Source organism: Triticum urartu, chromosome 6 (assembly GCF_003073215.2).
Source record: "Triticum urartu cultivar G1812 chromosome 6, Tu2.1, whole genome shotgun sequence".
Lineage (NCBI taxonomy): Eukaryota > Viridiplantae > Streptophyta > Magnoliopsida > Poales > Poaceae > Triticum > Triticum urartu.
Genome location: NC_053027.1, coordinates 331,863,390 through 331,882,449, shown reverse-complemented (window position 1 = coordinate 331,882,449; position 19,060 = coordinate 331,863,390). Strand labels below are relative to the sequence as shown.

Here is a 19,060-nt window from a genome sequence, read left to right as displayed (position 1 = left end):
CACGAGGCCTTTTCGGTCCCTCGGTTGACCGTTGGAGTATCAAACGAAGTCCAAATGATACGAAACTTGACAGGCGGTCTACCGGTAGTAAACCAAGGCCGCTTGGCAAGTCTCGGTCCAATCCGGAAATGTTTAATCCTCACACACGAAAGAAAGCTAGAAATGACCACCGGAGGAGAACGAAGCGCCGGAATGCAAAACGGAGAACGGGGAAAATGCTCGAATGCATGAGACGAACACGTATGCAAATGCAATGCACATGATGACATGATAAGAGATGCATGACAACGATAACAACACACGGAGACAAAGACCCGAACCCGAGAAAATAAATATAACTTAACGCCGGAAACGGCAAGAGTTGGAGTACAAATTGGGAAAATTACATCCGGGATGTTACAATCTGGAATGGAGTCATCAGGCCCTGCATCTGGTTTGGAAGTAATCTGTGAGCCACAGGGACTCAGCAATCTCGCACCCTCGCGATCAAGACTATTTAAGCTTATAGGTAAGGCAAGGTACAATATGTGGAGCTGCAGCAAGCGACTAGCATATATGGTGGCTAACCTGTTCGCAAGAGAGAGCGAGAAGAGAAGGCAAAGCGCGAACGAATAACTAGAGAATAACCTGCGGCAAGCATTACTGCAACACCGTGTTCACTTCCGGACTCCGCCGAGAAGAGACCATCACAGTAACTCACACCATTGATTCATTTTAATTAAGTTTAGGTTCAAGTTATCTACAGCCGGACATTAACAAATTCCCCTTCTGCCCATAACCGCGGGCACGGCTTTCAAAAGTTTAAATCCCTGCAGGGGAGTCCCAACTTAGCCCATGACAAGCTCTCACGGTCAACGAAGGAATGGACCTTCTCCCGAGACATTCTGATCAGACTCGGTATACCGGTTCTACAAGACACTTCGATAAGTTAAAACAAATCCAGCAACACCGCCCGAATGTGCCGACAAATCCCGATAGGAGATGCACATATCTCGTTCTCAGGGCACACTCAGATGAGCTCTCCATACAACTAAAACCAAACCTCGAGTTTCCCCGAGGGGGCGCTGCACAGGACTCTAGTTCGGACCAACACTCAAAGGAGCACTGGCCCGGGGGGGTTTAAAATAAGATGACCCTCGGGCTCCGGAAACCCAAGGGAAAAAGAGGCTAGGTGGCAAATGGTAAAACCAAGGTTGGGCATTGCTGAAAAAGCTTTATTCAAGGCGAACTATTAAGGGGTTCCCATTATCACCCAACCGCGTAAGGAACGCAAAAATTCGGGAACATAACACCGATATGACGAAAACTAGGGCGGCAAGAGCGCAACAAAACACTAGACGAGAGGCCGAGCCTTCCACCCTTTACCAAGTATATAGATGCATTAAGATAACAAGATAATATAATGATATCCCAACAAGTAAATAATGTTCCACCAAGGAACGGTCTCCAATCTTCACTTACAACTAGCAACGCTATAAGAAGGGTTGAGCGAAGCGGTAACATAGCCAATCAACGGTTTGCTAGGACATGGCGGGTTAGAGGTTTGACATGGCAATTTGGGAGGCATGATAAGCAAGTGGTAGGCATCGTAGCGTAGGCATAGGAAAAGAGCGAGCATCTAGCAAAGCAAAGATAGTAGTGATTTCAAGGGTATGATCATCTTGCTTGCAAAGTTGTGAAAGTTGATTGGATCCTCGAAAGCAAACTCAACGGGCTCCTCGTTAGCGAACTCGTCTCCCGGCTCTACCCAAACAAGACAAAACAAGCAAACAGAACACAATCAACCACGTGCAAACTCAAACAACATGATGCAATCATGGTATGCTATGCGGGATGCGATATCTGATGCATATGCAAGATTTGACAAGGAATGAATGAACCTGGCCTCAACTTGGAAATCCAGGTGTGCCACTGGAAAGGTGAGGTGAAATCGCTTGAAAACGATATAAAGAATGCCGGAATCGGAGTCACGGTTTGGAAATGGCAAGCAATTCAAATATGACAACGGTCTGCGATATACAGCAAGTGGCCATCTAAATGCAACAAGATGAATATGCTACAGCACTCAAACATGGCAACAAAATACATGGCAGGGATCCATTCATGATGCTTAACAAAAGATGAACACTGAGCTACGTCCAATTCATCCATTAACAGGTTCAAACAAGCATGTCAAAAATGCATTTGACAAATAGATTTCAGACTTAGTGAAATTAACACTTGTCTGGAATTTTAGATCAGATAGCACACTTTGAAGCATGAAAACTATATGCTACAGGGCCTGAACATGGCAAAGTAAAGCATGGCATGGAGCTACTCAAAGAGCTTAACAAAAGTCCCTTAGTGACCTTGAACCAAAAGGGATCAGAAAATACATTTGCAAGCATATGAACATGGCAAAAACATAATCAGTTCTTAGACTTAGTGAAAAACTGGAGCATGCAAATCAGATATCAAGTAGGCATGTTTACGAGCTCGATGCACTCACTACAGAGCATGTCATGACAATATAAGCATACACCCATCAAGAATACACAAAATACAAGCTAGACATGGCAAGAACAATAGTATAGCGTGCACGGATCAACTACAACATCCTCGGCAAAATCGCTAACAAGTAGACAAACTTCCCAAATTCACGAAATAGCAAAAATAGAGCTCGATTGACTCAAACTGGGGTGCTCCATAAATGCAAATAAAGACATGGATGGATAGAGAACTACAAGATTAACAAAACATCCTTACTGATCATCCTCAAAAGAGGCACGGATCACTAGGAAACAACATGAACATATGGCATATTGAGATAAACAAATCAAAGACTTAGTGGAATTGCTAAGTCCCTGAAATCAGCATTAACGAATGCACCACTTTGCAAGCTTGTGCTAGTCGCCACACACATCAGAAAAATACATGGGTTGTACCTCTAGATAGATGGCAAAACATGTAACAAAACATATGTAGAGCTTAGGGGCATATCATGCACACATTAATCATGGCAAAAATGACAAATATCTAATTGGAGCAGCAGATGTGACAATTAACTCAAATAGCACTCTTCCAACAGCATTTCGGGCATCAAGATGAACTCAAATGAAAATGATGCAATGAGATGAAATGATGTACTCTCTGAGATGAACATTTTGATATGCTATATGCCCAAAACGGAGCTACCAATGTGGAGGTACGACACGACAAACATAGCAAAATAATTAGGGTTTCGGGGCAAAAAGTCAACCGAGACAAGCTCAGATCCAAATCCGGATCGGCGCGGATTACGAGGTTCGCCGGCCGGAGTTACTGTTCACCGGAGTCGGACTTATCGGCCGGCGCAGACGTCGAGGAGGGCAGCGCGGACGTCGAGGAGGGCGGTGAGGCGGCGCCGGAGCAGGACTCGCCAGGCGGCGCGGTGGAGCTCCGTGCGGCGGCGGGGCGGATGCGGCGGCGCTCGCCGGCGCGGGGCGGCGGCCGGAAACGGGGTTCGCCGGCGCGGGCGCTGCGGTGGAGGAGCAGTGGCGGCACGGTCGGGCGATGAGGGAGGCAGGCGGCGGATCCGGCGCGCGGGCCTCGGGGGCTCTCCGCGGGCCCGGCAGGCCTTGGCGGCGGCGGGTCTGCGGGCGCCACGTGGCGCTACACCACTGGTGCGGGTCGGCGGCGCGACTTCGTCCGGCCGGACCGGACGTGTCCGGTGCGGCGCGAGGTGGTGGATCTAGGGTTTGGAAGGAGGGGATCCGGAACTTCGAGAGCGTGGTGTATTTATAGACATAGAGGGAGTTAGGAGAGTCCAAATGAGGTGCGGTTTTTGGCCACGCGATCGTGATCGAACGCTCTAGATGATGGAGAGGGTTTAGGTTTGGGCCAAATTGGAGGGGTGTTGGGCTGCAACACACACGAGGCCTTTTCGGTCCCTCGGCTAACTGTTGGAGTATCAAACGAAGTCCAAATGGTACGAAACTTGACAGGCGGTCTACCGGAAGTAAACCAAGGACGCTTGGCAAGTCTCGGTCCAATCCGGAAATGTTTAACCCCCACACACGAAAGAAAGGTAGAAATGACCACCGGAGGAGAACGGAGCGCCGGAATGCAAAACGGACAACGGGGAAAATGCTCGGATGCATGAGATGAACACGTATGCAAATGCAATGCACATGATGAAATGATATGAGATGCATGACCACGACAACAACACACGGAGGCAAAACCCGAACCCGAGAAAATAAAATAATTTAACGCCGGAAACAGTAAGAGTTGGACTACATATTAGGTAAATCATATTCGGGGTGTTACAGGTTATGCCCCGTTAAAAAAATTAGGGAGTCCGCTGGAGAGGAGGTCCCGAGTGAGAATATATCTGGTGAAACGAGCGAACTCGTGCACAGATGCTTCGAGCGATTCTGCGCCAGTGGATGAAAAATTAATGGATGGGATGTTATCATCACGTAGGCGCCGGCACATTTTACATAATGAGCCTTGTAGAACCATTTAACTGCGCGCAGAGTCCCTCCGAAATCCGTCTCCTTCGTTTCCTCTGTTCCTTTTCTGTACCTATACCACTGAACCAGGGGTTCGTAGAAAAATGGGGCGACTCACCTCTGTCCCTCGATCTCCCTCTCCTCTTCCTCGAGAAGTCCCTATCTCTCTCCTGTCCATCTCCCTCTCCCTCTCCGGCCGCCGGCGTTGAAACAACAACGCCCAGAATCCAAATCATGAGGTCCAGCGGCTGCGCGCTGTGATTGCATCTTTTTAGCGACGCAGGGTTGTAGCTCCGTGGACCAATAACACGGCTGCATAGGAGTCGGCTATCCGCCTTTACAGCTCGAGGATCTGAGGTATGTGCGCCCTATTTGGTTCTTATATTATAAATGTGCAGTCATATTGGTTCTTCCGATTCCTCACTTCCCCCAGTTCGTTTGAAACAAGTGCATAGTAGTATTATATACCACCGAATTTATGTGTGAGATTTAGCCGTAATTGTAAAATTTTATCACTATTTGCAATTGCTAGAGTGGAAAAAAGATTAGGGGGTTTGCTCTGTGTGCACTGAACATCACAAGAACAATTAGGGGATGTGCTCTGTATACAGTTATCATGTACCTTTTGCTAACTTCAGAGTAAAATTGTACATGAATCACTCCACATGCGTGTGAAAAAAGGATTACTGTGACCCTGCGTACACGGCAAGATTTTGTTGATTACTACTCCCTCCGTTCGGAATTACTTGTCGCAGAAATGGATGTATCTAGATGTATTTTAGCTCTAGATACATCCATATTCGAGACAAGTAATTCCGAACGGAGGGAGTAGTTGTTCCTGTGATGTTCTTGTACCTGAAATAGTAATGTTCTATATGTTCTTACCATCAACATTTCTGATATTAAAAATGAAAAGGGCCTTACATGGTCCAGTACTCTAGTTGAACTTCGTCTCGCTTCCACATCCAAAAGGTTCCAGATAACTAGATGCGCCAGTTTCACTAATGTGATGTTGGAATAATGAGTTGAAGTCAGTTTGTGTAAATTTAGTAGAAGAACTATATGCGGTGTGTAATGGATGGGGCCACCGCTCAGTTGGTCCTAGTACAATTCAGTGTCGCTACGGTCTTATGGTATTGATTGTGGTATTTTTAGATGAGGTTTTGGACTTGTGGTCTTTCTAGGAGCTCACGTGTGCAACTGTCGTCTCGGAGCATGCATATGCCCTCCCAAATATTCATGTGGCTTTCTGTTGGTTTGTTGAATTTCCATGTGTTGTATATCCGACTATACTATGTATAAAATTCTGAATATGAATCACTGTTAGATCCAGGAATTTGCTAGCAGTAAACCATGTAGGCACTTATATTGTACCATTTGCCGTGTTTACAAAGGGAATTGGTAAGCCTAGCTTCACATTGATTTGAATATATTTTTTGCATATATATATATATATATATATTACCGTCAATTGTAGCTAACTTGGCATATTAACCCCTAGGTTTATTCTTGCAGGAGGCTCTGTGGTCATTTCAACATGCATTATGTATTCCATCTATCTTGAAGTCATCAAGATGACTTTCTGTTCATGCTAGTTGGCCTGATGATTGATTTGTACTCTATCGCCCGAAATGCTCTCCTCGTGAAGTATATCTACTAGTCGCTGCTGCTAAGTTGATTTTTTCGATTCCTTTTGTCTAAACCTGGTGCACAAAGGAAACAAATCTGTACAAGTCTATATGTACTTCTACTTCGGTTGTCATTTATGCACTTGGATGCTTCCAGTAAAAAGGGTCACTCATGTGTTTAAGAAGTTAGTTCGTGATGCCAAATGTGTGGAACGATTTTATGTTTTATCATGGTTCAAGTGGATTTGTGTAACAATTTTATGGTGTTAAACCTGCGAGACTTACCCGCAAAAAGAAAAACGCAAGACTGTTGAACCAGGTTAGTTTTGTGAAGCTCCAGAAATTATTTTCTGCTGCAGGAAAAACTGAGGAGCCGGGTCGAGACTGGTTCTCTCCATTTATATGTATTAGTTTTTGGTCTCTGCCTGATTGAAGTTAAAGACTGGTTCTCTCCATTTATATGTATTAGTTTTTGGTCTCTGCCTGATTGAAGTTAAAGACTGGTTCTCTCCATTTATATGTATTAGTTTTTGGTCTCTGCCTGATTGAAGTTAAAGACTGGTTCTCTCCATTTATATGTATTAGTTTTTGGTCTCTGCCTGATTGAAGTTAAAGACTGGTTCTCTCCATTTATATGTATTAGTTTTTGGTCTCTGCCTGATTGAAGTTAAAGACTGGTTCTCTCCATTTATATGTATTAGTTTTTGGTCTCTGCCTGATTGAAGTTAAAGACTGGTTCTCTCCATTTATATGTATTAGTTTTTGGTCTCTGCCTGATTGAAGTTAAGGACTGGTTCTCTCCAATGATGTGTAGATTTTGTTCTCTGTTCCAATGCAAAATCATGCTTCCACCAGTTGGTAGGACATTAAATAGACTGTGTCTATATATATATATATATATATATATGGTGATGTAGCTCTTAACAATTATTTTGTGGCCTAATCCACCTGGGTACTAGCTGAATGATTTCTCAGCTTTGAGAATCACCAGAGAATTTGCGCTTAGGCTTGAAGATGTGTTTTAGTATTCCATTCAGGCTTTAATTGTGTTGTAGATCCCTCAAAAAAGAATTGTCTCGTAGAAGTTTAATCAAATTAGAATGTGAAATGAGGAAACTCCAGAAAATTTGACAAGATCATAGTTAACTTTATGTATATATGAGTTCAATGATATCCATCGTAATCAGTAATCAGGAGTATATTCTTAGCTCTCTTTTTATGTAACTCACGATCTGAATAAAGAAAGCAACTCAGCTTGTTTGGAATTTGCGGCGGCGTTGAATCTGAAACTGCAACGGCGGCGGCAGCGGTGCCAAACCAGGAGTGTGCGTCGGTCCTGCGAAGCCATAGTCAGCACCGTCGTGGAGAGGGATAGATTGTGGGGATAGAGGGAAAAGGGAATGCAGCCATCGGGATGGGAGTTCTGCTGAAGAGAGCTCGTCCGTGATAGATCGCCTGGTACAGAGAGGGGATCTCACGGAGACTGGTACAAAGCAGAGTGGAATTTCAGAAGGACTTTTGCGCAATTCAATGACTTGACAAGGTCCATTGTGTAAAATATACCCGCAGCCAGATAACATCCAGTCCATCTATTCCCCCATCGCCCAGAATCGCTCGGTGTATTGGGTGCACGAATTGGCTCGTTGCACAGGATATTTCCTCGGTCCCGAGTCGCGTTTGCAGGCGAGCGATGGCTATTTGGTCTGGCCCATCGCGCGTTTTAGCTGCATTTCGCTGCTTAAGGCAGGAAATAGGAGCGCCAATTCGAACCCCAAATTGCTAAATCCCCAAATCCCTTGGCAGCGAGATTGCCGGCGATGCGGCCTCCGGCGCCCAAGACCTCCGCCTACAGCCAACAAGAACCTCGTCCGGAGAACCTTCTTCTCCTCGCTTCCCCCCGCGCTGCCAAACTCTCCCTTGGCTGCCCCCTCTTGGACCGCCTCCTCTCCGGTGGCCTCCCCGCCGCGTCGGTCACAGAGATTGCTGGCGAATCCGCCGCCGGGAAGACCCAGCTTTGCCTCCAGCTCGCCCTCCTCGCGCCCCTCTCCCCTCACCCTTCCTCCTCCCTCTTCTTATGCTCCGACGTCCCCTTTCCCCTCCGCCGCCTCCGCCTCCTTGCCCCCAAATCGCGGCCAGACCTCCTGGATCACGTCCTTGTGGCCGCTGTACACTCCCCCTCCGACCTCCTCTCCCTCCTATCCCGCGCCCAGTACCACCTCTCCCACCCGAGTCGCTCCCCCCACCCCCTGCCTATCCGCGTCATCCTCCTTGACTCCATCGCTTCCCTCTTCCGCGCCGACTTCGACGCCTCACCCGCCGACCTCAAACGCCGGTCTGGGCTCTTCTTCAAGATATCCGCAAAACTCAAGGAACTGGCTCACAGGCACCAATGTGTGGTTGTGGTTACCAACCAGGTGGTCGACGTGGTGGAGGGGAACACGGGAAACACCGTGGCCTGGTCGTCGGGGCGGCAGGTGAGCCCTGCGCTGGGGCTTGCGTGGGCCAACTGCGTCAACACTCGGCTGTTCCTGACGCGGGAGGTGGATAGCAACGGTGGGAGTGCCAGGAGGCACATGAAGGTGGCCTTCGCGCCGCACTTGCCGGTGCGGACGTGTGAGTTCGTGATACGGAGGGACGGTGTCTTCGGCGTTGAGCCGGCACAAAGGTAGGCCAACGGTCTTGTATGTCAGTCATCTTTTGCCACGAGAGAACCCGACGACCTGTTCGATCGAATGTGCATCTGGGTGATTCAGTTTGAAATACAGTGTAAGGAGATTATCCTCATTCCTCGATGGTTCAAATGAAATGTGAATTAGCTCTGTCTTATTTCTTATAGATCTTTTTGGGGATGCGGTGAACTTATGGCGAGCAAGTTAGTTATGAAATCCCAAGGCGGACAAAAATAGGTTCTTGCTTTACTGGGCGTGGTTGAAATCAGGGTATTGATTATGTGCCAGCTCAATATTGATACCTTCAATGGAGTTTGTCAAAGTGAACCTTCGTAATAAGCACTTTGTTGCCTGTGAAATCTATTGCCTTAAATACTTTGCATTGCTGAATCAACAACCTTCAACATCAATACTCCTGTGCAACCTTGTGCTTATGAGTTTTTTTTTAGAGAAAAGGCAGGAGCCCGACTTTATAAATAAAGCCACCAGGCAGAGTTACAGCAACAGAACCAACACCCAGAACAAGTTAAACAGCCATGGATCATAAGTAGCATTACAAGGCATTCAGCCTAACATGGCACACAGGCTAGCACTTCACCAAAAAGCATCGGGGTAAACTCAGGGAGCCGCCCTCGGAGTACGCCGTAGAAGGAATGACGCCGTAGATTTCATTTTGGATGACATGTCGTCGAAGGCCTGAAGGTCCCCTTCCTTAGTCAACAATCTCCACTGCTGCAAAAAGACATTGGCTTTAAATAAGCAGCTGACAGGGTTAGCCGGAAAAATGCGATCAATTGTGAACTTGTTCCTAATAGTCCACAAAGACCACCCGATCGCAGCCCAACCAACTAAGAAGACCCGCTTGGACTGCCCAGATAAGGAATTGGAATATCGCCTAAGGTCCTCAAAGGAGGAAGGAGCCCAGTTGACATGAAGCCAAAGTCTGATGCAACACCACATGAGTTTAGCTAAGGAGCAATGGAAGAAAATATGGTCAGTATTCTCAAGAGCCCCACAAAGAACGCACCTATCAGTGCCCGGCCCATTCCTTTTCTTAATTTGATCGGCCGCCGGCAGCTTACGACGCACAGCTTGCCATAGGAATATTTTAATCTTAGGAGGGATACGGGCAGACCAAATATCCTTAAACTTTACCGAACAGCCACCAAAGATAAGCTTATGATATGTTGATTTAACAGAAAAGCGCCCCGACGAAGAAAGGGGCCAAACCACGGAATCCTCTTCCGCTGAAAGCAGGGGGAAGCAAGCAGTAAGGCGCTGCCAGTCTTCCAACTCTACAAGGGAAAGGGATCGCCGAAATTCTAATACCCAACCCTGACCCGAGAGCTCAGAGATAGAGATCTCGGGATCAGCACAATAAGAAAACAGGACCGGAAAGGCAACCGCAAGCGTGGTGTCACCGACCCACCAATCCAACCAAAAGCGAGTCGATTTACCATTCCTGACAACAAATTTGACAAGGGACCGAAAAATCGGCCGAACTTTAACCAATTGACGCCAAAATTGAGACCCTCCAGAAGCAGAGGCAAACATTGGGCTGGAGGTAGGGAAATATTTAGCTTTAAGAATCGAAAGCCAGAAAGGGCGCTCCTCAAGAGTCATTATCTTCCACCACCATTTAATCAAAAGGCAGTTGTTCATGACTCTCGTGTTAATAATGCCAAGGCCCCCCTTGTCCTTAGGCCGGCAAATGATGTTCCATATGACCAGTCTATATTTGCGTTTATTGTCCGCGGAGTTCCAGTAGAAAGCACCCCTATGCTTGTCGAAGCCAGAGTGAGTCCCATTGGACAGAAGGTAAAAACCCATCAGGAACATCGGGAGGGACGAGAGGCACGAGTTGGTAAGAGCAACTTTGCCCGCCTGCGTGTTATAGCGGCCGCGCCAAGGGAGGACTCTATTGCCAACTTTAGCGACCACCGGGGCAAAATCTTTAGCCAAGAGCTTATACGGGGAAATAGGAATCCCTAAATATTTGAGAGGGTACGACCCAAGGGAACAATTCAGAAGGTGAGCCACCCGTTGCGCTTCCGACTCCGAAACCCCAGTCACAATGACCTCGCTCTTGGAAAAGTTAATTTTAAGACCCGAGAGAGCTTCGAAGCAACGCAGAAGGAATTTCAGATTGATGAGACTGGTCTCATTGAGCTCTACCATAATGATGGTGTCATTCGCATACTGAAGATGAGTTATGCCATGAGGTATAAGGTGAGAGCTCACCGGAGAAATATGCCCAGCCAATGCGGCCCGAGAGAGGATACGAGATAAAGCATCCGCAACAAAGTTGAAAAGCAGAGGAGACATAGGGTCCCCTTGTCTAAGACCCCTACCATTAACAAAGAAATCACTAGTTTGGCCATTCACAACCACTGCCGTCTGCCCACCTGAGACGAGTTGCATCAACCGATGCATCACCGGACCCTCAAAACCTTTAGCCAAGAGGATTTGCCTAAGAAATTTCCAACTCACCAAGTCGTACGCTTTTTCAAAATCAAGTTTAAGGACCATAGCCTTGGTCCCCTTCATCTGCAGGTCGTGGACTATCTCATGTAAACACAAAACCCCATCCATGTGCTTATGAGTTATGATGGCTATTGACTGTAACACTAATATTCATCAAAAGATGTATATTGATACCTTCAATGGAGTTTGTCCGTAATAAGCACTTTGTTGCCTGTGAAGTCTATTGCCTCAAATACTTTGCATTGCTGAATCAACAACCTTCAACTTTAATACTCCTGTGCAACCTTGTGCTTATGAGTTATGATGGCTATTGACTGTAACACTAATATTCATCAAAAGATGTAAATTATTTTTCCAGTTCAATCTTATCGCCTGCTAAGATGTAAATCACTATGTGTTAACTGTTAGTGAATAAAAGATCATGTATAATTTATTCTCTCATCATGTAAATGTTATTCAAGACATTACTCATATAAGAAATGCTAGAGTACCCGCCTGGGCTCTCCAAGGGTGAGAGCGTCCTCTATGTCGTCCGTTTCAAGGTGCCGTGCCAATCCTCCCCTTACTCCATCTCATGTGAAGCATATCACCTACGTTGACAAAGGAAAAAAAGCAAGGTATTGGGTCTAGGGAAGGTTGCTATCTCAAAGAATCGACACATGGAAAAAGTGATACTTGTCGAGTCCCTAGAATACAACCTCATGTCTATCTTAATGCTTTCTGATCCTGATATGATTTTCATCTTTGGCAAATATAGATGCATTGTGCTAATCGAATCGGACAAGTCCAAAGTCTTTGAAGACTTTAGGAGAGGTGATTTGTATATTGTAGATTTCTCTCTAGGTCCTCAACCATCCACATGCCTACTGGCAAAAGCTTTAGAATGCTGGCTATGCCATCGACGACTTGGACATGCTGGCGTGAGGAATTTGAGCACACTCGTCAAGAAGAAGCATATCATTGGCGTCGAGGGCGTCAAATTCGTCAAAGATCACCTTTACGATGCTTGTGAAGTTGGAAAGATGACCAGGTCCAAGCACTCCGCGAGGACAATTATGACCACCTCTCGTCCCTTTGAATTACTTCACATGGATCTCTTTGGTCCCACTCACTATGTCACACTAACCAATGCAGCATCACTCTATGGATTCGTCATCGTTGATGACTATTCTCGTTGCACCTGGGTGCATATCATTACCTTCAAGACTGAAGTGCAGGGTGTCTTCAGACGATTCGCTAACCGTGCCATGATGATTTATGGCATCAACATCAAGCATATCAGAAGTGATAATGGCACCAAGTTGAAGAACACAGGCCTTGATGACAATCTTGATGAACTTGGTATCACTCATGAGCTATCTGCTCCTTATATTCCTCAGCAGAATGGCATTGCTGAGCACATGAGCATGACACTCATTGAGATGGCCCACACTATGCTTGATGAATACAAGACACCTCGTTGATGGTGGCCTGAAGTAATTGATACTGCTTATCACATCATCAATCGGGTATATCTTCACAAATTCCTCAAGAAGGCTTCATATGAGCTCCTCACTGATAAAAAGCCCATGTAAGTTATTTCAAAGTCTTCGGTGCTAAATGTTGGATTAGAGATCTAAAGGAAATATGCCCTAGAGGCAATAGTAAAATTGTTATTTATATTTCCTTATAACATGACAAATTTTTATTATTCATTCTATAATTGTACTAACCAAAAACTTGATACATGTGTGGATACATAGACAAAACACAGTGTCCCTAGTAAGCCTCTACTAGACTAGCTCGTTAATCAAAGATGGTTAAGTTTCCTAACCATAGACCTGTGTTGTCATATGATGAACGGGATCACATCATTAGGAGAATGATGTGATGGATAAGACCCATCCATTAGCTTAGCATAGTGATCGATAAGTTTTATTGTTATTGCTTTCTTCATAACTTATACATATCCTTTGACTATGGGATTATGCAACTCCTGAACACCAGAGGAATACCTTGTGTGAAATCAAACATCACAACGTAACCGGGTGATTATAAAGATGCTTTATAGGTGTCTCTGAAGGTGTTTGTTGAGCTGGCATAGATCAAGATTAGGATTTGTCACTCCTAGTATCGGAGAGGTATCTCTAGGCCCTCTCGGTAATGCACATCACTATAAGCCTTGCAAGAAATGTGACTAATGAGTTAGTTGCGGGGTGATGTATTGCAGAACGAGTAAAGAGACTTGCCGATAACGAGACTGAACTAGGTATGATGATACCGACGATCGAATCTCGGGCAAGTAACATACCGATGACAAAGGGAATAACGTATGTTGTTATGCGGTTTGACCGATAAAGATCTTCATAGAATATGTAGGAACCAATATGAACATCTAGGTTCCGCTATTGGTTATTGACCGGAGATGTGTCTCGGTCATGTCTACATAGTTCTCGAACCCGTAGGGTCCGCACGCTGAACGTTCGATGACGATTTGTATTATGAGTTATGTGTTTTGGTGACCGAAGTTTGTTCGAAGTCCCGGATGAGATCACGGACATGACGAGTAGTCTCGAAATGGTCGAGAGGTAAAGATTCATATATTGGAAGGTTGTATACGGACACCGGAATGGTTCTGAAGAGGTTCGGGGATTTATCGGAGTACCGGGAGGTTATCAGAACCCCCCAGGAAAGTTAATGGGCCTAATGGGCCATGGTGGAGAGGAAGAGGCAGCCACAGGAGGTGGCATGTGCCCCCAAGCCCAATCTGAATTGGACAAGGGGTGGGGGCAAGGCCCCCCTTTCCTTCTCCCTCTCCTCCTCTTTCCCCTTTCCCCTCTCCATTGGAAGGAGGAGGGGAGCCGACTAGGAGTAGGAGTCCTAGTGGGACTCCCCCCACTTGGCGCGCCCCTAGGGGCTGGCCGGCCTCCGCTCCCCTCCTTTATATATGTGGGCTGGGGGCACCCCAAAGGCACAACAATTGTTCTCTTAGCTGTGTGCGGTGCCCCCCTCCACAGTTTACTCCTCTGGTCATTGCGTCGTAGTGCTTAGGCGAAGCCCTGCGCGGATCACATCACCGTCGCCGTCACCACGCCGTCGTGCTGTCGAAACTCTCCCTCGACCCTCTACTGGATCAAGAGTTCGAGCGACGTCATCGAGCTGAACATGTGCTAAACACGGAGGTGCCGTACGTTCGGTACTTGGATCGATTGGATCGTGAAGACGTTCAACTACATCAACCGCGTTAACCTAACGCTTCCACTTTCGGTCTACGACGGTACATGGACACACTCTCCCCCTCTCGTTGGTATGCATCTCCTAGATAGATCTTGCATGATCATAGGACATTTTTTGAAATTGCATGCTTTGTTCCCCAACAGTGGCATCCGAGCCAGGTCTATGTGTAGACGATATGCACGAGTAGCACACAAAGAGTTGTGGACGATAATAGTCATACTCCTTACCACCAACGTCTTACTTTGATTCGGTGGTATTGTTGGATGAAACTGTAGGGGAACGTAGTAATTTCAAAAAAATTCCTACGCACACGCAAGATCATGGTGATGCATAGCAACGAGAGGGGAGAGTGTTGTCTACGTACCCTCGTAGACCGGCAACGGAAGCGTTGACACAACATAGAGGAAGTAGTCGAACGTCTTCCCGATCCGACCGATCCAAGTATTGAACGTACGGTACCTCCGAGTTCTGCACATGTTCAACTCGGTGACGTCCCTCGAGCTCCGATCCAGCCGAGTGTTGAGGGAGAGTTTCGTCAGCACGACGGCGTGATGACGGTGATGATGTTTTACCGACGCAGGGCTTCGCCTAAGCACCACTACGATATGACCGAGGTGGAATATGGTGGAAGGGGGCACCGCACACGGCTAAGGAACGATCATGAAGATCAACTTGTGTGTCATGGAGTTCCCCCTTGCCCCCGTATATAAAGGAGGGAGGGGGAGGTGCGGCCGGCCCCTAGGGGTGCGCCTGGAGGAGTCCTACTCCCAACGGGAGTAGGACTCCCCCCTCTTGCCTTGTTGGAGAAGGAAAGGGGAAGGGGGAAAGAGGAAAGGGGGGCGCCGCCCCCCCTTCCTTGTCCTATTCGGACTAGGGGGGGAGGGGGCGCGCGGCCTGCCCTAGTCGGCCCTCCTCTTCTCCCTTAGGGCCCATGTAGGCCCATTAACCCCCGGGGGGGTTCCGGTAACCCCACGGTACTCCGGTAAAATCCCGATTTCACCCGGAACGATTCTGATATCCAAATATAGGCTTCCAACATATCAATCTTTATGTCTCGACCATTTTGAGACTCCTCGTCATGTCCGTGATCACATCCGGGACTCCGAATAACCTTCGGTGCATCAAAACACAAAAACCCTAATTACGATCGTCACCGAACTTTAAGCGTGCGGACCCTACGGGTTCGAGAACTATGTAGACATGACCGAGACACGTCTCCGGTCAATAACCAATAGCGGAACCTGGATGCTCATATTGGCTCCTACATATTCTACGAAGATCTTTATCGGTCAAACTGCATAACAACATACGTTGTTCCCTTTGTCATCGGTATGCTACTTGCCCGAGATTCGATCATCGGTATTCCAATACCTAGTTCAATCTCATTACCGGCAAGTCTCTTTACTCATTCCATAATACATCATCTCACAACTAACTCATTAGTTGCAATGCTTGCAAGGCTTATGTGATGTGCATTACCGAGAGGGCCCAGAGATACCTCTCCGACAATCGGAGTGAAAAATCCTAATCTCGAAATACACCAACCCAACATGTACCTTCGGAGACACCTGTAGAGAACCTTTATAATCACCCAGTTATGTTGTGACGTTTGGTAGCCCACAAAGTGTTCCTCTGGTAAATGGGAGTTGCATAATCTCATAGTCATAGGAACATGTATAAGTCATGAAGAAAGCAATAGCAACATACTAAACGATCATGTGCTAAGCTAACGGAATGGGTCATGTCAATCACATCATTCTCCTAATGATGTGATCCCGTTAATCAAATGACAACTCATGTCTATGGTTAGGAAACATAACCATCTTTGATCAATGAGCTAGTCAAGTAGAGGCATACTAGTGACACTCTGTTTGTCTATGTATTCACACAAGTATTATGTTTCCGGTTAATACAATTCTAGCGTGAATAATAAACATTTATCATGATATAAGGAAATAAATAATAACTTTATTATTGACTCTAGGGAATATTTCCTTCAGTCTCCCAGTTGCACTAGAGTCAATAATCTAGATTACACAGTAATGATTCTAACACCCATGGAGTCTTGGTGCTGAGCATGTTTTGCTCGTGGAAGAGGCTTAGTCAACGGGTCTGCTACATTTAGATCCGTATGTATCTTGAAAATCTCTATGTCTCCCACCTAGACTAAATCTCGGATGGATTTGAAGCGTCTCTTGATGTGCTTGGTTCTCTTGTGAAATCTGAATTCCTTCGCCAAGGCAATTGCACCAGTATTGTCACAAAAGATTTTCATTGGACCCGATGCACTAGGTATGACGCCTAGATCGGATATGAACTCCTTCATCCAAACTCCTTCATTTGCTGCTTCCGAAGCAGCTATGTACTCCGCTTCACACGTAGATCCTGCCACGACGCTTTGTTTAGAACTGCACCAACTAACAGCTCCACCGTTCAATGTAAACACATATTCGGTTTGCGATTTAGAATCGTCCGGATCTGTGTCAAAGCTTGCATCGATGTAACCGTTTACGACGAGCTCTTTGTCACCTCCATAAACGAGAAACATTTCCTTCGTCCTTTTCAGGTACTTCAGGATGTTCTTGACCGCTGTCCAGTGATCCACTCCTGGATTACTTTGGTACCTCCCTGCTAAACTTGTAGCAAGGCACACATCAGGTCTGGTACACAACATTGCATACATGATGAGCCTATGGCTGAAGCATAGGGAACATCTTTCATTTTCTCTCTATCCTCTGCAGTGGTCGGGCATTGAGTCTTACTCAACTTCACACCTTGTAACACAGGTAAGAACCCTTTCTTAGCCTGGTCCATTTTGAACTTCTTCAAAACTTTATCAAGGTATGTGCTTTGTGAAAGTCCTATTAAGCGTCTTGATCTATCTCTATAGATCTTAATGCCCAATATATAAGCAGCTTCACCGAGGTCTTTCATTGAAAAACTCTTATTTAAGTATCCCTTTATGCTATCCAGAAATTCTATATCATTTCCAATCAGTAATATGTCATCCACATATAATATCAGAAATGCTACAGAGCTCCCACTCACTTTCTTGTAAATACAGGCTTCTCCAAAAGTTTGTACAAAACCAAATGCTTTGATTACACTATCAAAACATTTATTCCAACTCCGAGAGGCTTGCACCAGTCCATAAATGGATCGCTGGAGCTTGCACACTTTGTTAGCTCCCTTTGGATCGGCAAAACCTTCTGGCTGCATCATATACAACTCTTCTTCCAGAAATCCATTAAGGAATGCAGTTTTGACATCCATTTGCCAAATTTCATAATCATAAAATGCGGCAATTGCTAACATGATTCGGACAGACTTAAGCATCGCTACGGGTGAGAAGGTCTCATCGTAGTCAATCCCTTGAACTTGTCGAAAACCTTTCGCAACAAGTCGATATTTGTAGACAGTAACATTACCGTCAGCGTCAGTCTTCTTCTTGAAGATCTATTTATTTTCAATTGCTTGCCGATCATCGGGCAAGTCAACCAAAGTCCACACTTTGTTCTCATACATGGATCCCATCTCAGATTTCATGGCTTCAAGCCATTTTGCGGAATCTGGGCTCACCATCGCTTCTTCATAGTTCATAGGTTCATCATGGTCTAGTAACATGATTTCCAGAACAGGATTACCGTACCACTCTGGTGTGGATCTTACTCTGGTTGATCTACGAGGTTCAGTAACAACTTGATCTGAAGTTTCATGATCATCATCATTAACTTCCTCACTAACAGGTGTAGACGTCACAGGAACCGGTTTCTATGATGAACTACTTTCCAATAAGGGAGCATGTACAGTTACCTCATCAAGTTCTACTTTCCTCCCACTCACTTCTTTCGAGAGAAACTCCTTCTCTAGAAAGGATCCATTCTTAGCAATGAATGTCTTACCTTCGGATCTGTGATAGAAGGTGTACCCAACAGTCTCCTTTGGGTATCCTATTAAGACACATTTTTCCGATTTGGGTTCGAGCTTATCAGGTTGAATCTTTTTCACATAAGCATCGCAACCCCAAACTTTAAGAAACGACAACTTTGGTTTCTTGCCAAACCATAGTTCATAAGGTGTCGTCTCAACGGATTTTGATGGTGCGCTATTTGACATGAATGTGGCCGTCTCTAAAGCATAACCCCAAAACGATAGCGGTAAATCAGTAAAAGACATCATAGATTGCACCATATCTAGTAAAGTACGATTACGTCGTTTGGACACACCATTGCGCTGTGGTGTTCCAGGTGGCGTGAGTTGTGAAACTATTCCGCATTGTTTCAAATGTAGACCAATCTCGTAACTCAAATATTCTCCTCCACGATCAGATCGTAGAAATTTTATTTTCTTGTTATGATGATTTTCAACTTCACTCTGAAATTCTTTGAACTTTTCAAATGTTTCAGATTTATGTTTCATTAAGTAGATATACCCATATCTGCTTAAATCATCTGTGAAGGTGAGAAAATAATGATATCCGCCACGAGCCTCAACATTTATTGGACCACATACATCCATATGTATGATTTCCAACAAATCTGTTGCTCTCTTCATAATACCGGAGAACGACGTTTTAGTCATCTTGCCCATA

At 45.7% G+C, this 19,060-nt stretch overlaps 1 protein-coding gene across 1 annotated transcript; it reads left to right on the top strand.

The window, feature by feature from the left end:
• The first annotated feature begins 7,695 nt into the window (after positions 1-7,695).
• On the top strand, positions 7,696-8,935 carry LOC125513402 (DNA repair protein XRCC3 homolog). Its single transcript, XM_048678514.1, has one exon. It carries the CDS (start codon positions 7,918-7,920, stop codon positions 8,767-8,769), a length of 852 nt encoding a protein of 283 aa, XP_048534471.1. The 5' UTR covers positions 7,696-7,917; the 3' UTR covers positions 8,770-8,935.
• The last annotated feature ends 10,125 nt before the right edge of the window (positions 8,936-19,060 follow it).